The 26,052-nt window shown below is 43.9% G+C and overlaps 1 protein-coding gene across 1 annotated transcript in view; it reads left to right on the top strand.

The window, feature by feature from the left end:
* Positions 1–26,052, top strand: part of TNR (tenascin R) — an 83,213-nt gene that overhangs the window by 41,831 nt on the left and 15,330 nt on the right. Inside the window, exons 10-16 of the mRNA XM_065874042.1 lie at positions 182–451; positions 1,679–1,798; positions 2,712–2,858; positions 5,421–5,540; positions 8,103–8,246; positions 8,917–9,047; positions 9,947–10,079. Of these exons, the coding sequence (XP_065730114.1) occupies positions 182–451; positions 1,679–1,798; positions 2,712–2,858; positions 5,421–5,540; positions 8,103–8,246; positions 8,917–9,047; positions 9,947–10,079 (1,065 nt within the window). The remainder of the gene's footprint in view (positions 1–181; positions 452–1,678; positions 1,799–2,711; positions 2,859–5,420; positions 5,541–8,102; positions 8,247–8,916; positions 9,048–9,946; positions 10,080–26,052) is intronic.

The following is a 26,052-nucleotide window of genomic DNA, read 5'->3' as shown; positions in this document are numbered from 1 at the left end:
CTTGGAGAAAGGAGAGTAGACAGGACAGGAGAGTGAGACTGTGGAAGCTCTGGGTCAACAGGTGAAGGCATAGCCCTTATGTGCGAGGAACGGAGATCTCTTCAGTCAGATGCCTCTTCTATCCCAGTGGCCCCACCACCTCATGTGGATTTCAGAACCATCCATGTCCTCTGCTTTGCAGGCTTCCGCCCCATCTCCCATTTGCACTTTTCTCACGTGACCTCCTCCAGTGTGAACATCACCTGGAGTGACCCATCCCCTCCAGCAGACAGACTCATTCTGAACTACAGCCCCCGGGATGAAGAGGAAGAGACGATGGAGGTCTCTCTGGATGCCACCAAGAGGCATGCTGTCCTGACGGGCCTACAGCCAGCCACCGAGTACATTGTGAACTTGGTGGCAGTCCATGGCACAGTGACCTCTGAGCCCATCATGGGCTCCATCACCACAGGTGAGGCTGATGGAGTTGACAGCAGGTGGTGAGGGGGTTCCCACAGTAGCCTTCAACAAGTCAATGAAATTTACAAGGAGAAACACCCAAGGAGTAAGGGACCACCTCATTTATCAAGAGAGCGTCTATGAGTTGTTCTGAAACAGCCACCTCTTCCAGGGCCGCACAAAATGTATAAGATGGGAAACTTCCATTTATACTTCCATTATACTTCCATTTATACATTTATACATTTATACATAGGATGGACTCAATGTCTTGAGGAGGCCAGGCCTTTAATGCATTGGTCCAGATGTCTTCCCACTACCAACTTAGGAGAAAGCCCTGGAGAGAGCTAGTCTCCATGAGGAAACCCTTCTACAGTGAGGAGACATCTGTTCCTATTCTGGAGTGCCATCTCTTGACTGCCCAGTCAGTTCACTGATGTGAATGATGCTTCCTCAGGATCATCTGCGACTAGCATGCAACCATACAGGGACCTGGTGCTCTGAGAATGGGGTGATCTGCATGTTGTTTGGAAAACACAGGTACTCTCAGCTGAACTGGATCACTTGTTTCTCATCCTTCTCATCTATAATCACAAATATGAGTGTGCATGTGGGTGAGGACATGTGTGTTTGGGTGGTTTCCTACATACTTACAAGAATTCATAAACCGAACAAGTGGATTAAACACTCAGCTGGTTTTGACCCTGCAATCTTCCAGTAGTCAGAAAAAACAAAGTATACCGTCTAAATAAAATACAGTTTAGGGAAGTGGATTTGTTCTGGACTTGTGCTCTGAAATCCCTCTACAGTCAAGAGCAATTTTTCCAAATTGAACAAAAGGCGGCTGCTTAACAGAGATAGAGAGAGAGTTGGGTTTGTCCAAGAGAAGCTGCCCCAGAGAGAATGACCATTACTCCCAGTTCAAAATAAGACATACAAACTTAAAGGCAATTTCCCAGTTGGCCTACATATAGGTAACAGTTGCTGCACAGGCACAGACCTTGACAGCTTGACGTCATGTTGTTAAAATATTCTCCAGGAGCATGACACTGGCCAGTCCTATGAGGTTTCAAGAGAGACTTCAGCCTGATCATGGTTTTAAGGTTGCCCTAGTATAAAGTAAGGTCTTGTCTGCCTCTGGGACACCAATAGCTCTTGGTCCACATAAAACCAAAAATAGGAATTTGTTTTTCACACTGTGCTTCCTGTCTTTTTCCCATAACCACCCGGGGCCTTGTAGGAATTGATCCCCCCAAAGACATCACAATCAGCAATGTGACCAAGGACTCAGTTATGGTCTCCTGGAGCCCTCCTGTTGCGTCTTTTGATTACTACCGAGTATCATATCGGCCAACACAAGGTAATAAAGTTCCTTGGTTTCTCAAAGATGAATGGGATTTGGAGCTGGATGAAGACTGTTATGGGAGAACTAGCGTATCCCAGGGGATATCACCCTCCTGCCTGCAATTTCCTTCCTCTCTGCAGCATGCTGCATCAGAATGAGAGTGGGTTGATGAGGAGCAGCCAAGGAATCCAGAACTCACCAACTCCTCCCACAAAAGGCTTGATTACATTCACTCAAAAAGCAGGCCCTTCGCCAGTAGAGTGAACCATGGTAATCGGTCGCCATTATCCAGACAGTGTAGCAAGAAACAAAGAACTCTAAAAGAGTCTACCAAGAGCCAGGGTCACATGCACTTTTCTGAGAGAATTAAAGTCCAAGGCTAAACACCCCAGGGGATGCCTAAAGACACCACAGAGCCAGATGGAGTCTTGGAGGGAACCACAGTGACGGTGGTCCTATTATGGCCACTCCAGCCAAGTTAGGAGTCAGAAGAAGTTGGCCCAGACCTCACCTGCATCCTAACAGTTCTTGCTGGTGCATGTGGAATTGTTAATGAAGTAGAGGAGTACAATCACTTCCAGTGAGGGGGTGGGATAATTTTCCAGACTATCCTGTCTCTGGGCTGCATGGACCACTCTTTTCTGCCATTCCCTCTATACTGCTTTAAGACTAGTTTGTTAGAAAACCACCTAATAAACAGGTTTTTTTTCCTTTGCTCCTGGGATCCTATAAAACGAGGGGGTGGGATCAGCATGCAAGGTCTCTTCAAGTTCCAACATTCCCAGCCTCCCCATCCCCCAACTGGGTGCTGAGCCTTGCACCCATATTGGCTTCATGAAAGAAAGAGTGCCACCAGGAGCTCCTGTATTATGAGCTGCGTATATACGGGATCCACTGAACTTGAACTGTGGTTTCTGTTCTTCCTTAGTGGGACGGCTGGACAGCTCGGTGGTGCCCAACACAGTGACAGAATTCACCATCAGCAAGCTGTACCCAGCTACCGAATATGAAATCAGCCTCAACAGCGTGCGGGGCAGGGAGGAGAGTGAGCGGATCTGCACTCTTGTGCACACAGGTGGGCATGTCTCCCTATGGCGGGCCAAGTCGGGACCCTGGCTGAGGACCTGCGACCAACAAAAGAGGGAAAGAGTGAAGTTGTCCCGGCTAATGCAGAGGACACTGAACCTGGGATCCCAGGCTCCTCTCCTGGGTGCTCCTCTGACTCATTGTTATGTAAAACAATTTGCAATGTTCTCCCCTTTGACCTCCTCTGTAACACCAGCAGTTTAGAGAGACACCTTCTAAGAGTCTTACTGGTTTAGGTCAGACATTTTCATGGAACTTCCAGTATGAAAAGGAACCTTCCAAAGACTCATGACAGAATGAATTCCACAACAGGCATCTGATTCATCCCGTCTAATTGTTAAAAAGACTCAGACAAGGAAACTTTACCTTAGAGAAAAAAACAAAAGGGGGCTGTTATTCCAGTAATGACCCTTGGGGTCACGAAACTCCTCATCCTATGTGACCAGAAACCACCAAGTAGCTGCATTTGTTCTTGCTTTATGCTCCAGGGAGGAGGAAGGAGGCGCTTTTCTGTAGAAAAATGATGGGCCAGAGGACAGGGCTCTGGCAGCAGCTCCCCTGCTCTCCTTCTCTGACCCCTCAGCCAGCCCATCATGCAAAACTAGGAAAGATTTGCTGTGGAAGACACAAGAGGGAACAGCCAAAGTTTCCTGTTGCAACCCCAGACCTAACTCTCCATGAGGCTATCGTTCCTGTAGCACACAGGAAAACATGCAGCTTGCCTCATGAGGAAAACGCCTGGATTTCCTGAGGCTGCTTACTTCCCTCAGAGAATCGTATTTTCTGAACGAGGGCAACTTGGAATTCCTCACTGCTTCTGTAGATACACTCACTAGCCCAGAAAGAACATCCCTGTGGCCATGGCCAAAGAAACATTCCTTCAGAAACTCAAAAAATTATTCATCTAAAGACCCCACAGGATGTTCTAATCTTCCCTAATCTCCTTCCATGCCTATGACTACAGATAACGCAGCCATGTTTTTGGTTTAATCTTACCCTTTCTATCAAGTTATCTGTGACCATTAAAGTATCTACTGATATTGACCTGAAGTGATGTCCATTGAATAAAACAAGCCCCTGCCCACCCCCCATACTTTCCTCGAAGTCTTAGAAATCATGTTAAAGAAATTAGGGTTTTTCTCAGTGAGGACAATAAAATGGACTTCAAGAGCCTCCTACCCCGGAAGTAAAGGAGAACAACAATTCAGGTCAAAAACTCATTCCTTGGGTTCTTGGTCACAAGCAAGTCTCTCTAACGCAGGTATTCAGTAGTGCACCAACCCAAACTGTCCTCCTTCAAGTTTAGGCAGAGCTATTTTGGCAACTCCCAATAACCAGATTACTCACAGAAATGTTTTATTTTGTTGTTTTAATATGATGTCTATGATTTTATAACTTTTGGCAATGAGTACTCCTCAGAGTCTCATGGTCAATCTCAGAGAGGTCAAGCTAATTGTAGTCTCATAAGATGTTTCTTCTTCTTTGTTTCTTTTCAGTAAGGTTGCATTCGAAGACCTTGTTCAAGGCACAGATTATGGATACAATTCAGATGTTAAAATTGTAAACACACTTTATGGTTGTTTCTTTGAAATAAAAGACATAGACAAGCGATAAGAACCTTCAGTCAGAGAACAGGAGCAGATCAACAGCATATCTTGGTCCCCAAAAGTAAATTCCATGACACGTAGGGTGAGCTGATGCCTAAACTACTGTAATAACCTGCATTTCTAAGATAAATCCCAACTTTATGGAAAGGAGGCACAGTAAGGAAACAAACGCATGGAGCATAGGCAAGTGAGAATAAGAACATGGTGCTATGATGAGCAACCTCTGTTCCTCAACAGGCACTCCTGGCTTTAAGCCTGGACAAAGTCCCTTGACTCTCTATGCCACAAAAAGGATCCCCAGGACTCAGTACAGAGTCAGCCTCGTTAAGTAGCAAAGCAAGAATTCAGCAATCAGATCTGACCTTAAAGGCAACCTGAGTCCCATTCTTCATTCCACAAGTATTTACTGAGTAACTTCTAAGTTCCAGGTGCTGGGGTTACTCCCTGACTTCGTGGAACTCCCACCATACTTCCTGACGTTCGTCAACAGAGACTGTTCCACAAGGCATGCCCCTTGTATTTATCAAAGAACAAAGAGGCTGGGAAGCATATTAGCTCATTAACTGGAAATATAATAGTTTCTACAGCATGTTCTTAGTTTCTCCATCTAGGTTTAAATATCTAAAACACAACATCCATACCTTGGACACCCCCGTAACACCTGACAGCCTTCTGCACATAAGAAGTTAATGAATGAATTAAAAAGGAAGATCTGAGGGCAATTAGGGGAGCACGGGGTGCTTGAGAGGAAGGAGGAACGGGAGAAGGGGAAGGGGCTGATGGAATCAGAAGGGGAGAAAGGAAAGAGGTCCTCACTCACTTCATTATTTTGTATAGTGCAACAGCAGACATGCATCCTGGGTGAAACTACAGGAGACGGTTCTCTGCTCTTCCATCCTGCAGTTCCTCTTACCTTTACCTGATATTTTCCCGTACTGTTTCAGCCATGGACAATCCTGTGGATCTGACTGCTACCAACATCACTCCAACAGAAGCTCTGCTGCAGTGGAAGGCACCAGTGAGTGAAGTGGAGAACTACGTCATTGTTCTCACACACTTTGCAGGTGGGTGTCTGCGGTTCTAGGCATCAGGGGGGAACGGCGGGGATTGGGGCTGAAGGCTAGTGTGAAAGTAAAAAAAAACCAAAACATTTTATCCATCTGAGAGAAAACTGGGAATTTTCCTGCTTTAATTTCACCATAAAGCCCTCAAGATAGCCCCCAAACTCTGTGAACTGTATCAACTATGAGAATTGAGAAAGCTGAATCTAAAAGGTATAAGAAGGGTATGTGACCAAGAGGAAAACAAAAACAGAGACAGCACTTGGAAGACAAAACTCAGAACTTGCCCCAAAATGCTGCAGGCAAGAAAGCTGACTTTTCTAGATATTCACAGAGCGAACAAAACACTAAAGGACCATCCATGGTAACAGGTGACAAAGGATTCAGAGCTACTAAGCTCTTCTGTTGCTTTGATCTTCTCTACTCATATCCATCCCAAAAGGTTGAGCCCACAGGAAATCTTGAGTTGCACCGTCTTCTTCACCTTACTTGTTCACCTTAACGCTATTTGAAGTTGAACAGAGAAGCCCAAAGCAAAACAGTGTTGAGTAATTCAAGTTCCTAAGCCAAGGAAAATTATTTCCCTGCCTAAATTATACATGTGCTCACAGAATATTGTGGGTTATAGGCAGGAATCCAGAGAACAAAGATACCAGAAGAGAGAAGGCAGGCAGATGTCTTAATTTTCAAAAATGACAGATTAAGTCAATTCTGTAAGCTGAAAAGTAAACTGATTGTCAAAGCTTGGGAAAGTAAAAACCAAAACAGACTATTAAATAAGCTGGAAGGGAATCAGTGATTACTACATACCAGCACAGGTTCACTAAGTATGAGTTTCACCAAAACCACTTTATGTCCTTTTTTTTTAATCGGCAAGTCTGAGAGCACATTAGTATCTCAGCAAGGCATTACAAAGACCCACTTACCACTTAGATGGAAAAATACATGGTGGACCACATTTGGAGTTACATAGCTGATTGAATGATTGACCCTCCTCAGAGAATGAGTATCATTACTATGGATACATCCTAACCTCCCTGTGTGCATGCAAAAGCCACTTCAACCCCTACCACTCCTCCTTGCACGTTATGACCCTGCATTTCTTAATTCTCACCTGCCTTCTCAAACCACCGTGCACATGCTCTTTCCTCTACCAGGAAACGCTCTCCCTACTTATCTGCCTAGTAAACCCATCCTTTAAGCCTTAGTTTCAACACTATCTCCATTATTCCCCTAAGGCAGTCAGATGCACCTGCTCACAGATACGAAGCACAGAGCTCCATCATAGCCATTAATTTCCATTCATTCAACAACTACTTTTGCTGCCCTCCCATGTGCCATGCACTCTCTAAGGCTATAATGATTCAGAGACCAAACATGAGTTCTTGTCTTTGCAGAACTCACTTCTGGTGATGATGCAGGCAAGTAAAGAGTTACAACCCAACGTGGGCAGTGTCAGGATTTGGGCAAGCACAACACACCAGTGTGCCACCTCTGATGGGCCACTGTGATTTGGGGTGAAGGTGTTGAGGGGAAGAAAGAAGGCAGATCTTAGATAAAGTTAAAGACAAAGAGAATAGGAGAAGAAGGGGCGTTCCAAGGAGAACAGTACCCTGTATGGAGAGAGAGAGTGGGGAGTTTGAGGAACTGCTGTAGTGATGCTGACTGTTGGCAGCATATGCAAAGGTAGATACTAACGAAATAGAGCCATTATGTGAGCTCTTCCAAAAGGCAAAACTGTGATCAACAGAAGCCAAATTCACGTATATTTTAATAAACGGAAACAGTGGCCCAAAACTCAGTCAACAAGGCAAAATGCAGTAGAAATGAATGCAAAGCTCTTCCCATGGGTGCAAAAAATCAACTAAAACCAACTACACAAGGTAAGGCTGGGGAGTGGGTTATAAACAAGATCTCTGATGAATAATAATCTCAGCATGTGATAACAATATCCCATGACTGCCTCAAAACCTATGGATTAATATACATAATTGGCACAAATAGAAGCAGAGACTGACCCTGTTTCTTCCATTGTCAGTACAATGAAAACTGACAATGTACTGACGTTACAGTGTATTGTAATGAAACAATCTCAATGCTTGTTTTCAGTTCTCTTCTGAGTTTTGTATTTCAGCAGGGACACTGATAGACTGCTACTCGTTTAGAGAAAGGTAGCCAGGATTGTGACAGTTTTAGAATCATCACATACATATAATGGGGACCGGGGGCTGAATTTTCTCAGTCTAGAAGAGAGAAGACTTGACTAGGAAGGGTGGGGGGCAGGAAGAGGTCAGGTAGACAAAGGATTTGGTTTATCCTTGTAACTCCAGAGACCCGAGTAGAAGTTATACTTATATTTGGCCTCCAAATAATTTCTCAATTAAGATGCAAAACAAGAAGAGAGGGGAGCTTTGTATGGAATAAAATGCTAAGCTCAATAACCTCGAAAAGATTTTTTCCAAAATTCTCTAATATTGCATCTTTATGAAATGCCTTTGGATTTGATAGGTCTTTCCTAAGTTGAAGAGCCTTATTCATTCCTTATCCATAACCATCTGATTTCAGTTGCTGGAGAGACCATCCTGGTTGATGGAGACCGTGAGGAATTCCAGCTTGTTGACCTGCTTCCTAGGACCCACTATACCGTCACTATGTATGCCGCCAGTGGGCCTCTCACCAGTGGCGCGATCAGCACCAACTTCTCTACCCGTGAGTACATGGTCAGCTTCATATCTAGTATCCTGAGAGGCTTTTATTGATCCTGAAAATGATCAGTTTCCATGTGCTCAACTAGATTATAGTCTATAGGTTTTGGACATTGCAGCTGTGAGCTATCCTTATTTTAGTTAACTGCCGCCCAAATGCCAGTGAAAGTGAGTTGCAGCTCTCTTCCTGGGTCTGGCTGACAGCAGTACAACCAGGCCAACAGAGGCCAGTACTGAGAATGCATCTGGCCCGGAAAAATCTGACAGATACTAAAGAGCTTAATATTGGGGAGGGAGTTGCTGGGTACGGTCATGGCCAGGAGAACAGTAGACAACGGTATAGATGTGGGAATGTTATATGTTCAAGAGTGAACTCACACACATGCAGGTTTAACAAGGTCATGATTTCAGACCTAGAGGGTCAGATCGGAAGATATCACATCTAGGCCCGGAGGGTCAGGTGAGGGAAGGGGGAAGAGCTGCAGGAATGATCATGACATGACGATTACCTTCTGACCCAGGACTGCCCTTTAGGCTCCTGTCCAAGCTAGAACCGGGGTTAGCATGTGAGCAGCCCAGAGACCACATAGATAGACAGACTGATCTACATGCCTGGAATCAAAGAGGAAGGAGATAGAGGGGCAGGCACTACTGGCGTTTTCTCCTCTCTTCAGTCCTGGACGCTCCTGCCAATCTGACAGCAAGCGAAGTCACCAGACAAAGTGCCCTGATCTCCTGGCAGCCTCCCAGAGCAGAGACTGAGAATTACATCTTGACCTACAAATCCACTGATGGAAGCCGCAAGGTGAGATTTTTCTGGAAAGGGGAAAGACCGTTGGTGTCCAGCAATCCACGAGGGAACAAGCTAGGTTTGCCACTATGGATACCTAGCGTGCTGTTGAGGAAAGAGCCCTCATCTGCAAGCCAGCGATTTGGGTGCTAGTCTTGCCTCCACTACTACTCTCCATACAAGTTGAGGCAAAGCACTCAACCTCTCTGAGCCTCAGTTTCTTCTCTAGGTAATGGGGGCATCTACCCTGCCACTTCACTTAGGTGTGGGGATGCGACCAATATGATGACGCACCAGCTTCCAAGGCAATATAAGTACACAGTAGTGGAACGGTTTTTCACTAACAGGGCCAAGCAAACATGAGCTGGATACCAAGCTGGACAGTCTCATATGCCTCTAGATAAGCATTATAAAGGCTACATCTATATAGCCCGCAATAGAGATGACAAATCTCGGTTTTAGGTGACCAGTTGAAACAGTTCACCTAGAGCACGGGTTGTCAAATTTGTGTTAACAGTGGAATCCTTTTTAAAAGTGAAATCATATTCAGAAGCCAAATACAGAGAATAGATTTAAGTAGAGCTAGTCTGTTGGATGTGGAAGAGGGAAGCCTGGGTTCCTGCATCTCAGGGCTCCAGGAGGCCCTGTGCAATCCGAAAACCACTGGGTTCAATAATGCCGGGCCTGAGTTTCTCCCAATATGCATCCGTGAGATAGGAGCTGGCCTCAGTCTCACATAGGAGCTGTTTTCCCTGCTTACTGGAACGGTTTCCTTCTTACATAATGTGGGATGGAGAGGATAAAAATGGCCACTGCAATACCGACCTTGGGGTCTGAACTTCCCTTCCCCACTGCCCTCCACGGTGACCCCTCTGCTCAGCCCTTTCCACCTCCCGCCTCCGCTTATCCCACAGGAGCTGATTGTGGATGCGGAGGACACGTGGATACGACTGGAGGGCCTGTCTGAGAGCACAGACTACACGGTGCTCCTGCAGGCGGCCCAGGACACCGAGCGGAGCGGCATCACCTCCACCGCCTTCACCACAGGTGAGAGATTTCCTGCCGCCCTGATGCCTTCTCCTCCCCTGGGTGGCGTCTGGCTCCTCGGCTGCCTCTGCTGAGACTTGGCCAGGGAGGAGCCCATCAGAGAAACTCAACTGCCTCTTCCTGCAAAGGATAATAATTATTCCCTCCACTCCTGCCTTCCAAGGCCCTGCCAGGAACCTCTCACTACCAAGGCAACCACAGGAGCCAGCAGTGCAAAGTCCTGGTACACCTGCACCAACTAAATGCACCAAGTAAGAGAGCAGGCTCCTGTTTAGATTTTCTGCAAGGGTCTTTCCAGCACAGTTGGTCCTTCCCTCCTTCCTTCCTCTGCTGCCTGTAATCAGATTCACCTAGTAAAAGTCACAGGAGTAAAGCCCTAATATTAAAACTGTGGTTCTTCTCCACACACAAAGCACTTTTGCATTTCTATGGTCTCAACTCATCCTTATAACAACTGGTGAGAAGGGCCTTATTATCCCCATTTCATCTCAGATGATGAAACTCAGGTGCATGGAGATCAAATAACTTACATGGTAGTAAGTGGCTGGGTCAGAACTTGAACCAAGGTCTTCTCCTTCTAAATCCAGCATTCTTCCTGCTTTCCCTCATTTAAGTATCAGCAGAAGATACTGGAAATGCCCTTAAGGGATAAGGGTGTCCTAATGTGTACAACAGGAAATAAACTAACACCTGACCTTCGAGAGCTATCTGACAGGCACTGCTGTTCTAACTGCATTACGTGTACTATTTAATTCTCATGACAGCCTGTGAGGTATGTTCTAGTATCCTTATTTACAGATGAGGAAATTGGGCCACAGAGAGGTGAGGTAACTCACTTAAGATCCCACAGCTCTCAAGTAGGAGACCTGGGATTGACCCCCAGTTGTTCTGCCTCTGGGGTCTGTGCTGTTAACAACCCTTTCTAACACTTCCCACGGTACCTCTCTACAGTCTGTAATGTGGGACTGCCCAGTCCAGACCTTGAATTCTCTCCCCCTCCCATGTTCGGAGGGGGTTGGCTCTACACAGTGTGGGGCAAGTGTAGGCATGTTCCTTATCCCGAGACACACTTCTGCCTGCCGTCTTAGAGCACCAGGGTGATTGGATTGCTGTCCACACCCCAGAGCCCATCCTCCCATCACCAGAGAGAAGTGACAGAAATTCCCCCATCCCTACCCAGGTGCCTCCCCGACTAGACTTGTTCTGAATAACAAAGCAGGACACTGGATCAAATACATTAAAACATCGCTAGTGATTCTTTAGGGTAGTGAGATTATGAATGAGTCCCCTTTTTCTTTCTGTTTTATACTTTTCAATATCTTGCAAAGTGTCAACAATGAGCACATTAATCAGAAAAATAATTTTTAATTAAAAAATAAAAATAAACCTTGCTCACACAACCAAGAAATGAGTCCAAGATGGGTCCTTGACAAGTGGAATCTGGAGGACACTTGATCTCTTTTATGGGCTGAAGTCGGTTACACTCACACTCCATGACCTTTCTAGGGGTATCTTATCTCAGAACCAAGGCATCACCCTCTTCTTGGTCAAGCTCTTCCCTGCACATTCACAGGTTAATTAAAGGGTCCTCTAGGCTTTCCTTTCCTAAGCCACCACTCTAAGACCCATGGATTGGAGATTTTTCACTGAATTAAAATTTTCCTTCCCCTAAAACAAATACAGATGACAGGAACATAAACAGAGCCCCTGATCTGCATATTTATTAGGTCTAAACTAATCATTTCATTCCAAAAATGCATGGGTTTCAAGGCTTGCTCAGTGTAGTATGAGCTTTCAATTCCCATCCTGGTAACGCCACAGCTAGTCGTTGTGAGCAGGACGGCAATACGCCTGAGGTTTCTGCAGTATCTTGCAGCTGTGCCTTGCTCCAGGTCTGCCTGGGCTGTAAAATATGCCAGCTTCTGTGCCCACCGCTGGCCTCTCTTAGACGAAGCTGCCTCCAGCGGGTGTGCAATAGTTAGAATCCCAAATCCAGCTGGGGGCCCAGCAAGATCCAATAAACAGAGGGTTGACAATTCGTGGAAATCTGGGGAAGAGCCCAGGGGAGTGGCTTTGTTCGGAGGACAGCACAGGGGGACCATCAGGATGTATTTAGGTATTTCTTCGTTTGTTTGTATGAGACTTCAACTGACACTGGGCGACTTCAGCATGACCAATACCCCTCGGAAAGGAGAACACTGAAGAGCCCACTTGCCTGTACCATCAATGTAAGTTACTGCCCGAGTTGCTCCAAGCAGTTTGGGGAATCAGAGAAGGACTTGCTACTACAACTACAGTGGTACATGGCAAAGATGGGTCCACGTTTAGAAGTTTTCACATAGTTTTACTGGAAAGCTCAAATTTAAATCTCAATCACTGATGCACACCAAACCCTGCTGGCTTTGTCTTAGAGATTTACCAAAACCCCCTGAACTGACCAGTTACAGAACTGAAAAGTTCAGGGACAGAAGTAATGCATGTGACATCACCTTGCACAAAGCCTGGCACATAGCAGACATAATAAACGGTGGTTGAGTGGAATAGTTAAATCCCAGCTGCAGAGCACAGAAGAGGGGTTTCTGGTTAAAGAAAGCTCTAGGAGGAGAGGATTCTCAGTATCCTTCAAAGGGAAGACACAGGCAAAAAGGTACTGCCTGCAGGGTATGATGCCCAGCGTCCCTCTGATTGCAGGCTCTTTCTGCCACCCCACATGCAAATTTCCCTGAATAAATTACACAAAGCCTACAGAGTCATCTGCGTGTCAATATTAATGAGTCCTCATTGCCTGTGCCACGCCCTCCCCCTTTTCTACCCCCATCCTCCAATTGCCCCACCAAAAAAGCAAATTTTATTAAAGGAGAAGAGAGTATAAGGGTACCAGCTTCCTAAGTATGGGGGTGGAGATGTCCTCAAGAAGAGGATTGGGGTTTACTTGATAGGTGGCATGAACTAGACTCCTTTACAAGGAGTCTGGGAAAAGAGAGGCTTCCGGCACCTGGGCGCCCAGGTGTTTCTCATCCCAGAACTCCCCTGTCTGCCCGTATATCTCCTGAGATGCCCTGAGAGTGGGCTTCCTCTGGGAAGAGAGGTTGGGGCAGCAGCGCCTCAGGTCTGATTCTGCTCTTCTCTGAGCACCCCCAACACTCAGCACATCCCAAACCATCCTCTTCCTGCCCCTCCATCAGGACCAGCGTTTATTCCCTTCACACCTCTGAAGCCACATAGTGTACCCTGCAAGCTCCGTCTGCAGGATCCTGTCACTTGCTTAAAAGAGAGAGAGAGAGAGGAAAAGAGAAAGAAACAAAAACAAAGAGCAGAGTATCTTCCCTTACTCGAAAGATTGGAGGCCTGCTGGCCTGAACCCCATGAATCACTCCTGCTAGGCAAGAGGGCTGAGGAACACCAGAGCATCCTATGTTATGGCAAACCAGGGCTGATGGATTTAGAGGCTAATTTCATTCTAATAACTGACATCCTTTCTGACTTCACTGACAGTACCTGAGCTTTCCACTTATCAGCATCCTATTCTTAGGACAGGCTGATCTCAGCTGATCTTTCTAAGCATTTTTCATGTTGTGTCTTAGGGAACAAAAGAGCTTAAAGCTGGACCCCAAAGTGGCCTCCAGCCATTGACAAGCCCTCATCTTGTCCTGGGTGGGCCAAGTAAAGAGACTCATTTCAAGTAGATGCCTACTTAAGGGTCTAGAAAAAAGTTGAGATGTTACAAAACATAAAATAAAAGAGAGAGAGACAAAAGGGAAGAACTGGCTCCCACAAAACCTCAAAAAACTCCTTTGATCAAGATGTCTCCCCTTGTTGCATTCCTGCCATATAACATAAGCCCATTTCATTTTTTCCATCATGTTAATAGCTTCCTGTCCTCTTGTCTCTGGTGTTTGCACAAGACTCTGGGGGGAATTAAATATAAGTAGTATGGAAGAGAAAAAAAAATATGGACACATTATTTATAATTTACTGTCGCCTGAAATTTCATTCAAGGTCTACTTGTCTTTTAGAAACATGAATATAAATGAGGAAACAAATATTCCCCACAGAGCAACAGGGACTTTGTGAAATGATCTTCTGAGAAGCCAATTTCGTTGTCTATTTTAATACTATAAGAAGCAAACAAGGCGCTCGCTAAAGCTTGTCCTCCGAGACAGTGAATACAATAAAACTGGTTGTCTTGACCTTGAGGTCAAGCGAAGACAATCATTTTCGGAAGCCCCCAGAGATGGGTAATGAGAAGTTTTCTTTATTGCCTGTGCTTCCGTCCCTGCTCTTCCAAAGCCAGGCTGAGCTGCTCTCTGGGGCTTTTAAGGAAAACTCCGGGAGTGTACTCTAACACAAGCTTCAGTTTTTGAGGTTGTGAAAATTAAGGAAAATGGGCAAACCCTAGGTTCTGGAACAATAGGTGGTGGACCATGCAAGTCCACATAGTTATCAATGGGCAAGGAAAGCCTGATGACCACTGTTCATTACAATCTACTCCTATATACGCCACACTTCCCCGCACCAGAGTAGGGAACTGAAGGGGCTTCTCTCCGCTCCACTACTTAGAAACAGCTCTGAGCAGAGCTGAGTAAACAGCTCTGAGTAAACTTCACTGAGACAAGCAAACCCCTAAAAGGAGAGGCCCACCTTCTCCTTTGTCCATCAGGGTTCCTGTGCTAGATAAGTATTAGCTATTATTATTTGAACTTTTGAAGTCTTTCTTAAAAAAATCTTTCCCTTGCCTGTAGGACACAAACATATTTTTCTATATATCCTTCTATTCACTTACTGGATTTATTTGTATATCTAGTCTATTTTGTACACAGTATTAAGTAGGGATACAGTGAGCCAATTTCCCCAGCATCTTCTACTGAATAGTCCATCTATTCTCCACTGATTTGTGGCGCTGTATTGTATACTAAATTCCCATATATACATGGCTCTGTCTCTGAACTCCTATTCTATTCCACGCTCTATTTATCTGTTCTTTTGCCAACACTACGCTGTGCTTTTTTTAACCTCCCCCAACGTTTAATGTTTTTGACACCATATTCTACATCTTTTTGTTTTGTGTATCCCTTAACTACTTATTGTGAATATAGGTGATTTTACTACTTTTGTCTTTTAAACTTCCTACTAGCTTTATAAGTGGTTGATCTACTACCTTTACTGTATGTTTGCCTTTACCAGTGAGATTTTTCCTTTTGTAATTTTCATGTTTCTAATAATGGTCTTTTCCTTTCTACTTAAAGAAGTCTCTTAACATGTCCTGTAATGCCAGTTTGGTGGTGCTGAACTCTTTTAGCTTTTGTTTGTCCATAAAATTCTTTATCTCGCCTTCAAATCAGTAAGATAGGCCTGCTGGATAGACTATGGTCGTAGGTTCTTCCCTTTTATCACTTTGAATATATCACGCTACACCCTCTGGCTTGAAAAGCTTCTACTGAAAAGTCAGCTGAAAGTCTCATGGGAGTCCCCTTGTATGAAACTAGTTTCTTTTCACTTGCTGCTTTTAAAATTCTTTCTCTTTAATTTTTGCCATTTTAATTATAAAGTGTCTTGATGTGGACCTTTGGGCTCATCTTGTCTGGAACCCTGTCCTTCCTGAACTTGGATGTCTCTTTCCTTTCCCAGGTTAGGAAAGTTTTCAGCTATTATTTCTTCAAATAAGTTCTTTGCCCCCTTTTCTCTCTTTTCTCCTTCTGGGACCCCAATAACGTGAATGTTAGTACACTTAATGTCGTTCCAGAGGTCTCTTAAACTATCCTCGTTTTCTTAAATTATTTTTCTTTTTTCTGTTCAGCTTGGGTAATTTCCACTACTCTGTCTTCCAGTTCTCTGATCTGTTCCTCTGTATCATCTAATCCACTGTTGATTTCTTTTAGTGTTTGTTTTTTTTTTTTTAATTTAGTTATTGTATTCTTTAGTTCTGTTTGGGTCTTCTTTATATTTTCTAACTCTTTGTCAAACTCCTCACTGTATTCATTCATTCTCCTGAGTTCATCAACCATCTTTATGATTGTTACCTTGAACTCTACTGGGCAGATTGCTTATCTCCACTTTGTTTAGTTCTTTTGAGGTTTTGTCTTGTTCTTTCATTGGAACATACTCCTATGTCTTCTAATTTTACCTCATTCTCTATTTTCATTTCTACGTATTAAGTAGGTCAGTTATGTTTCCCATCTCGGACTGGTAGCCTTATGTAGGAGATGTCCTATGGGGCCCAGCAGCACACTGCTCTCTGGTCACCAGAGCTATAAACTCTAGAAGTTCCCCCTACGTGGGCTGTGTGGGCCCTTCTGTTGTGGCAGGGCTGACTATTGTGGGTATGCTCGTAGGTGGGACTGGCCTCTGGCATGGTTGGCTGCCTGGCCCTGACCCATGTGGCGGTTGCTGGCCCATGGTGGACAGGGCCAGGTTCTGGCGAGGCTAGCTGTGTAGTCCAGGGGATCCAAGGCTAGTGCCAGACCACTGGTGGGCGGGTAAGCCCCTGGTGCTAATAGGCTAGAAGGAGGATTCCAAAATGGCACTTGCCAGCATCAGTGTCCTTGTTGTAGGACAGGCTCCTCAAAATGCCTGCCACCAACATCTCTGTCCCCAGGGGGCATCCCAGTTGCCTCCTGCCTCTTTGGGAGGCTCTCCAAGATAAGCAAGTGGGTCTGATCCAGGCTTCGTTCAAATTCCTGCCTCTGCACTGGGACTCACTTGCCACTATCTCCCCCCATCGCAGACCCTGGCCTCAACTGGGGTGGTCAGGAAAGGCCTCTCTTTGAGCTGAGACATTTCAGCCAGGAGTTGCAAGATGAGAGTGAAGTACACAAGAAAAGCATTCCAAGCCTAGAGAAGAGTAATTACTACAACTCTAGGGAGGAATAACTTTGCCATGTTCAACAGATTAAAAGAAAGCCAGGAAACTGGCTCAAGATGGCGGAGCAGAAGGACATGCTCTCAGTCCCTCTTGCGAGAGCAGTGAAATCACAACTAACTGCTGAACAATCATCTATAGGAAGACACTGGAACTCACCACAAGAGATACCCCACATCCAAAGACAAAGGAGAAGCCACAGTGAGATGGTAGGAGGGGCGCTATCACAATAAAATCAAATCCCATAACTGCTGGGTGGGTGACTCACAAACTGGAGAACAATTTTACCACAGAAGTCCACCCACTGGACTGAAGGTTCTGAGCCCCACGTCAGGCTTCCCAATCTTGGGTTCTGGCAATGGGAGGAGGAATTCCCAGAGAACCAGACTTTGAAGGCTAGTGGGATTTGCTTGCAGGACTTAGACTGGACCAGGGGAAACAGAGACTCCACTCCTGGAGGGCACACTCAAAGTACTGTGCACATCAGGACCAAGGGGGAAGGAGCAGTGACCCCATAGGAGACTGAACCATATCTACCAGCAAGTGTTGGAGGGTCTCCTGCAGAAGCAGGGGGTGGCTGTGGCTCACCACAGGGACAAGGACACTGGCAGCAGAAGCTCTGGGAAGAACTCCTTGGCATAAGCCCTCCTGGAGTCTGCCATTAGTCCCACCAAAGAGCCTGTAGCTTCCAGTGCTGGGTCTCCTCAGGCCAAACAACCAACAGGGAGGGAACTCAGCCCTAGCCATCAGCAGACAAGCAGATTAAAGTTTTACTGAGCTCTGTCTACCAGAGCAACACCCAGCTCTACCCACCACCAGTCCCTCCCATCAGGAAGCTTGCATAAGCCTCTTACATAGCCTCATCCACCAGAGGGCAGAAAGCAGAAGCAAGAAGAACTACAATTCTGCAGCCTGCGGAATGAAAACCACATATAGACAAAATGAAAAGGCAGAGGACGATGTACTAGTTGAAGGAACAAGATAAAACCCCAGAAAAAAAGAACTAAATGAAGTGGAGGTAGGCAGCCTTCCAGAAAATGAATTCAGTATAATGATAGTGAAGATGATCCAGGACATCGGAAAAAGAATGGAGGCAAAGATCGAGAAGATGCAAGAAATGTTTAACAAAGACCTAGAAGAATTAAAGAAGAAACACCTAGAAGAATTAAACAACAAACAAACAGAGATGAACAATACAATAAATTAAATGAAAAATACACTAGAAGGAATCAATAGCAGAATAACTGAGGCAGAAGAACAGATAAATGACCTAGAAGACAGACTGATGGAATTCACTGCAGCAGAACAAAATAAAGAAAACAGAATGAAAAGAAGTGAAGACAGCATAAAAGACCTCTGGGACAACATTAAACGCACCAACATTCGCATTACAGGTGTTCCAGAAGGAGAAGAGAGAGAGAAAGGACCCAAGAAAATATTTGAAGAGATTATAGTTGAAAACTTCCCTAACATGGGAAAGGAAATAGCCACCCAAGTCCAGGAAGTGCAGAGGGTCCCATACAGGATAAATCCAATGAGAAACAGACCAAGACACATAGTAATGAAATTGGCAAAAATTAAAGACAAAGAAAAATTATTGAAAGCAGCAAGGGAAACATGACAAATAACATACAAGGGAACTCCCATAAGGTTAACAGCTCATTTCTCAGCTGAAACTCTACAAGCAAGAAGGGAGTGGCATGATAAACTTACAGTGATGAAAGGGAAGAACCTACAACCAAGATTACTCTAGCCAGCAAGGATCTCATTCAGATTCAATGGAGAAATCAAAAGCTTTACAGACAAGCAAAAGCTAAGAGAATTCAGCACCACCAAACCAGCTCTACAACAAATGCTACAGGAACTTCTCTAAGTGGGCGACAAAAGAGAAGAAGAGGACCTACAAAAACAAACCCAAAACAATTAAGAAAATGGTAATAGGAACATACATATTGATAATTACCTTAAATGTGAATGCATTAAATGCTCCAACCAAATGACACAATAGACCAGATAGATTTAATTGATATTTATAGAACATTCCATCCAAAAACAGCAGATTACACTTTCGTCTCAAGTGCACATGGAACATTCTCCAGGATAGATCACATATTGGATCACAAATCAAGCCTTGGTAAAATTAAGAAATTTGGAATCATATCAAGGATCTTTTCCAACCACAACACTATAAGATTAGAAGTAAATTACAGGGAAAAATACATAAGAAACACAAACATATGGAGGCTAAACAATACGTTACTAAATAATCAAGAGACCACTGAAGAAATCAAAGAGGAGATCAAAACATACCTAGAGACTAAGCCTGTGCACCACAACTACTGAGCCTGCGCTCTACAGCCTGTAAGCCACAATTACTGAGCCCGTGCGCCTAGAGCCCATGCTCCGCCAGAAGAGAAGCCACGGCAATGAGAAGCTTGCGCACAGCAACAAAGACCCAACGCAGCCAAATGACAATGAAAACACAATGATCCAAAACCTATGGGATGCAGCAAAAGCAGTTCAAAGGGGAAGGTTATAGCAATACAATCCTGCCTCAAGAAACACGTCAAATAAACAATCTAACCTTACACCTAAGAAACTAGGGAAAGAAGAACAAACAAAACCCAAAGTTAGTAGAAGGAAAGAAATCATAAAGATCAGAGCAGAAATAAATGAAATAGAAACAAAGAAAACAATAGTAAAGATCAATAAAACTAAAAGCTGGTTCTTTGAGAAGATAAACAAAATTGATAAACCTTTAGCCAGACTCATCAAGAAAAAGGAGAGGACTCAAATCAGTAAAACTAGAAATGAAAAAGGAGAAGGTACAACGGACACCACAGAAATACAAAACATCATAAGAGACTACTACAAGCAACTCTATGCCAATAAAATGGACACCTGGAAGAAATGGACAAATTCTTAGAAAGGTATAACCTTCCAAGACTGAACCAGGAAGAAACAGAAAATATGAACAGACCAATCACAAGTAATGAAATTGAAACTGTGATTAAAAATCTTCTAACATGGGCTTCCCTGGTGACCCAGTGGTTAAGAATCTGCCTGCCAATGCAGGGGACACGGGTTCAAACCCTGGTCTGGGAAGATCCCACATGCCGCGGAGCAACTAAGCCCATGCACCACAACTACTGAGCGTGTGCTCTAGAGCCTGTGAGCCACAACTACTGAGCCTGTGCACCTAGAGCCCATGCTCCGCCACAAGAGAAGCCACGGCAATGAGAAGCCTGCACACAGCAACAAAGACCTAACGCAGCCAAAAACAAATAAAAATGAATAAATTAAAAAAAAATCTTCCAACAAAGAGAAGTCCAGGACCAGATGGCTTCACAGGTGAATTCTATCAAACATTTAGAGAAGAGCTAACACCCATCCTTCTCAAACTCTTCCAAAATAGTGCAGAGAAAGGAACACTCCTAAACTCATTCTACGAGGCCACCATCACCCTGATACCAAAACCAGACAGAGATACTACAAAAAAAGAAAATTACAAACCAATATGACTGATGAATATAGATTCAAAAATCCTCAACAAAATACTAGCAAACCAAATCCAACAACACATTAAAAGGATCATATACCATGATCAAGTGGGATTTATCCCAGGGATGCAAGCCTTCTTCAATATACACAAATCAATCAATGTGATACACCATATTAAAAAACTGAAGAAAAAAAGCCACATGATCATCTCCATAGATGCAGAAAAAACTTTTGACAAAATTCAACACTCATTTACGATAAAAACTCTCCAGAAAGTGGGCATAGAGGGAAGCTACCTCAACATAATAAAGGCCATATATGACAAACCCACAGCAAACATCATTCTCAAAGGTGAAAAAGTGAAAGCATTTCCTCTAAGATCAGGAACAAGACAAGGATATCCACTCTAGCCACTATTATTCAACATAGTTCTGGAAGTCCTAGCCATGGCAATCAGAGAAGAAAAAGAAATAAAAGGAATACAAATTGGAAAAGAAGGAATCAAACTATCACTGTTTGCAGATACATAGATAACCCTAAAGATGCCACCAGAAAACTACTAGCGCTAATCAATGAATTTGGTAAAGTTGCAGGATACAAAATTAATGCACAGAAATCTCTTGCGTTCCTATACGCTAACAATGAAAGATCAGAAAGAGAAACTAAGGAAACAATCCCACTCACCATTGTAACAAAAAGAATAAAATACCTAGGAATGAACCTACCTAAGGAGGTAAGAGACCTGTACTCAGAATACTGTGACACTGATGAAAGAAATCAAAGATGACACTAACAGATGGAGAGATATACCTCGTTCTTGGATTGGAAGAATCAATATTGTGAAAATGACTATACTACCCAAAGCAATCTACAGATTCAATGCAATCCCTATCAAATTACCAATGGCAATTTTTACAGAACTAGAACAAAAAATATTAAAATTTGTATGGAGACACAAAAGACCCCGAATAGCCAAAGCAATCTTCAGGGAAAAAAACAGAGCTGGAGGAATCAGACTCCCTGGCTTCAAACTATACTACAAAGCTACAGTAATCAAGACAATATGGTACTGGCACAAAAACAGAAATACGGATCAATTATACAGGATAGAAAGCCCAGAGATAAACCCACACACCTATGGTCAACTAATCTATGACAAAGGAGGCAAGAATATACAATGGAGAAAAGACAGTCTCTTCAATAAGTGGTGCTGGGACAACTGGACAGCTACATGTAAAAGGATGAAATTAGAACACTCCCTAATACCATACACAAAAATAAACTCAAAACGGATTAGGGCTTCCCTGGTGGTGTAGTGGCTGAGAGTCCGCCTGCTGATGCAGGGGACATGGGTTCGTGCCCTGGTCCGGGAAGATCCCATATGCCGCGGAGTGGCTGGGCCCATGAGCCATGGCCGCTGAGCCTGCACGTTCGGAGCCTGTGCTCCGCAACGGGAGAGGCCACAACAGTGAGAGGCCCGCATACCACAAAAAAAAAAAAAAAAAATGGATTAAAGACCTAAATGTAAGCCCAGACATTATAAAACTCTTAGAGGAAAACATAGGAAGAACACTCTTTGACATAAATCACAGCAATATCTTTTTTGACCCACCTCCTAGAGTAATGGAAATTAAAACAAAAATAAACAAATGGAACTTAATGAAACAATAGCTTTTGCACAGCAAAGGAAACTATAAAGAAGATGAAAAGACTACTCTCAGAATGGGAGAAAATATTTGCAAACAAATCAACAGACAAAGGATTAATCTCCAAAATATACAAGCAGCTCACGCGCTCAATATTAGAAAAACAAACAACCTAATCAAAAAATGGGCAGAAGACCTAAATAGACATTTCTCCAAGGAAGACATACAGGTGGCCAAGAGGCACAAGAAAAGCTGCTCAACATCACCAATTATGAGAGAAATGCAAATCAAAACTACAATGAGGTATCACCTCACACCAGTTAGAAGGGGCATCATCAGAAAATCTACAAACAACAAATGCTGGAGAGGGTGTGGAGAAAAGGGAACCCTCCTGCACTGTTGGTAGGAATATAAATTGATACAGCCACTATGGAGAACAGTATGGAGGTTCCTTAAAAAACTAAAAATACAATTACCATGTGACCCAGCAATCCCACTACTGGGCATATACCCAGAGAAAACCATAATTCCAAAAGACACATGCACCCCAAAGTTCATTGCAGCACTATGTACAATAGCCAGGTCATGGAAGCAACCTAAATGCCCATTGACAGACAGACAAATGGATAAAAAAGATGTGGTACATATATACAATGGAATATTACTCAGCCATAAAAAGGAACGAAATTGGGTCATTTGTAGTGGATGACCTAGAGACTGTCATACAGAGTGAAGTAAGTCAGAAAGAGAGAAACAAATATCATATATTAACACATATATGTGGAATCTAGAAAAATGGTACAGATGAACCAGTTTGCAAGGCAGAAATAGAGACACAGTTGTAGAGAACAAATGTACGGACACCATGGGGGGAAGGCAGGACAGGGAGTGGTGGCAGTGGTGGTGGGATGAACTGGGAGATTGGGATTGACATATATACACTAATATGTATGAAATAGATAACTAATAAGAACCTGCTGTAAAAAAAATAATAAAATAAAATTTTTAAAAATATTGGCAACATTACCAAAAAATTAATTAATTAATTAAAAAAATAAAAGAAAGCCAGTGAAAAAGTGGGAGGAGTGCAAGGCAGAGTCAGAGCATGCAGGAAGTTACAGGATGTGTTCGGGACTTCAGTTCTTATTCTAATTGCAGGAAGCCATTGCAATCGGAGCTGTTGCACTGGAGAATTTTCAGCAAGTGAGAAAAAGGATGAGATAGTATCACATGTACATTATTGAAAGATTACTCTGGTTAAAATATGGAGAATTGATGCAAGTGGAGCCAGAATAGCAAGAAGAGACCAAGTAGGAGGCTTTACCATAACCCAACCCTCTCCTTGCCATATTAAATCAAGAGACACAGAGAGGGGACAGGCTGGAAGCTACCAGTCTGTGATCAATTAATCTGCCATGGAATTGGGTCTCCTGATATAAGTAAATCCAAGGAATAGTCAGGTAAATTCGAAGGAAAGATTTGGAAGCCTGTTGCATCTGTCCTTTGTGGGTAGAAGGCGGGTGGTCTGCCGTGCTTAAGACCTTCCTCAGCAACCCTGCTTAAGATAGAGACACTCAAGCTGTCTACTGCTCAGTTAATTCTATGTTTCCATTGACTCCTTAAAGACTGTTGTTATCTCTCTACCTTGATTCCTACTGCTACCTCCTGAATGGGGTCTTACCTCCACTCTCACCCTCATCTAATCTGTTCTCTACACTACAGTGAGAATGATCTTTCTAAAAACTTGAGCTTAAAGTCCATCAGGACTCTTCATCCTGTTTCCTTCAGGAGAAGGTCCACCTCCTTAAATGGCATGATCCAGTCCCTCTTATCTCCCCAAAACTCTTCCTTATCCATCCAACCCAGCTCTTCCTCTTGTTTCCTAGCTAAACCTGCAGTTTCCTATATAGGCCATGTTTTGCACAGACCTAGAACACCTCTCTTCCACCAATTTGTGGTTAACTTCTACATCAGTTCCTAAATTAAGAAGCACTTTCTGATTAGCATTTGCTAATTTCTGCCCCATACCAGGCTCCATCACTCACCCTATCCTCACCAGCCAGAGAATTCATTGCATGCCCACTCCCATGTTTTGATACCTCCCTATGTTTATCTCTTTTCCAGAGTACTTAGGACTTGGGGTTATATTGTTCTATTTCTTCCACCAGAGTGTCAGCAACCTGAAAGATGGAACTGTGTCTTTTTCTTCTTTGTATTCCAATCTGTTAGCCCAGTATTTAGACCCCCAACAGACACTTCCTATATGTTTGTTGAATAAATACACAAAAGAATGAACAGGTACATGAACTGGAAGATGCTGTGAAGGAGGCTAAGGTGGTAGGTTTGACAGCCCATGTGGACTAAACAGATAACTTTTCCCTGTCCACAGCTTCAGACTCACTCCCCAAGCCCTGCTACCCACAAACCCACTGCTGTGAAAAAAATGTAAGTGTGGGTGGCCAGAGGTGGTCTCACCTGTGCTAGTGTGGAGCAGCACCCTTTTCTCTGCAGTTGCAGAGAGACTTGCTGAGGTTGTTCTCAGAGAGAAACACTGATATCATGGTTTCGGTCCTGATGCTAAGGCCATTAAGAGTGGGCAGTGGGCAGACACTTTCTAAAGCCATTAACTCTTTAAAGACCACATTCAAGAACACAAAGCAAGTAAGGGACAGAAAGAGTCTCTCCCTTCACTCCCAGCTGGCTGGGGGCTCTCCATTTGCACTGTGTGTCGTATAGCTCACTTCCCTCTACTCAGCATTCAGCCTCCAGATGCCCAACCCAAACCAATTTCTGAGCAATTCTTCCAGTGAGTGTCCCGGCCCTGTTGAGCTCCCAATTATATCTAGAGATGCTTAACCATGAGACATTTCAGTGTACCGATCACTTGGCATTGCTTTCCTGTTAACTTGGTAATCATCACAGCCTGCATTAAAAACAAACAAACAAACAAAAAAAGCAGGGGGGCGGGGGAAAAGAAGCCTCTTTGTCAGGCCAGACCGTAGTAATTGTATCAAAGGAGAAGGGAAGAAAAGCCTTCCAGTTTTTCTCTTCATCCTAAAATTTCTGCCTTGGGAAAAATTACTGGGATGATCTATGTTAGGATTAAAGGTGAGTTTTTGATGATATTAGATGGGATAACATCCAGAGAGCTAGGGATGCCTGAAAACTGCCCTATCTCTTAAAAATGTATGAAGTCACAGTATACACGCAATGAATAAAGCAGACTGGGAATCAGTGTATTCTTTATTATTAGCTAAGTCTGAGTCCAATAACCCCAGAGGAGAACCTAATGCTAAAAACTGGAACACAAGGCTTGAACTCAACGATAGAGTCTCGTATCCCCTCTCACTCAATTTACATCTTGGGACCAGCCCACTCAAGACATGCTTACTGAGAAAGAGAGAGGGAAGGAAAGGGAGAGAGAAGGAAAAGGAGAAAGGGAAAGAAAATAAGGAAAGAGCGGAAGGAGGGGGAGAGACAGACAGACAGACACTCGGTCTATTTATCTACCCTGCCATATGGATCTCAGCAGGGAAAACAGACCATCACACCCCTTGGGGCACAGTCTAGGTAACCAGCTCCACCTCCGCACTCTCTGAGGAGAGGGAAAAATACTGGAGAAAGAGTGGAGTTCAAGTCCAGCTGGTCTTCAGGCTCATCCGAAGAGCTCTGGTGAAACACTGATTCCTGACACTTACCCCCCAGCATTCTGATTCAGCAGATCTGCTGCAGAACCCAGGAACCTGAATTTTAATAGTCCCTGGCTTGGGAACAGTTAGTGAGCCTACTTCCTCTCATCAGATGAAAAGGAATAATGATCATGGATTGGTGGTATGAGGTAAAACTTTTACAGTGTTAAGGGTCGGAGGCGGGTGGAGAAGAGTGGTTTCACGATAAATGTCACCTCCAAGTTCCCAAGATGTGAATATTGCCGCTGCGGATATTCTGCATGAGAAAAATGCTTTTG

This window comes from Phocoena phocoena, chromosome 1 (genome assembly GCF_963924675.1).
Source record: "Phocoena phocoena chromosome 1, mPhoPho1.1, whole genome shotgun sequence".
In the NCBI taxonomy this organism is placed as follows: domain Eukaryota; kingdom Metazoa; phylum Chordata; class Mammalia; order Artiodactyla; family Phocoenidae; genus Phocoena; species Phocoena phocoena.
The sequence above is the reverse complement of the archived record's forward strand: the minus strand, read 5'-3'. Positions and strand labels throughout refer to the sequence as shown.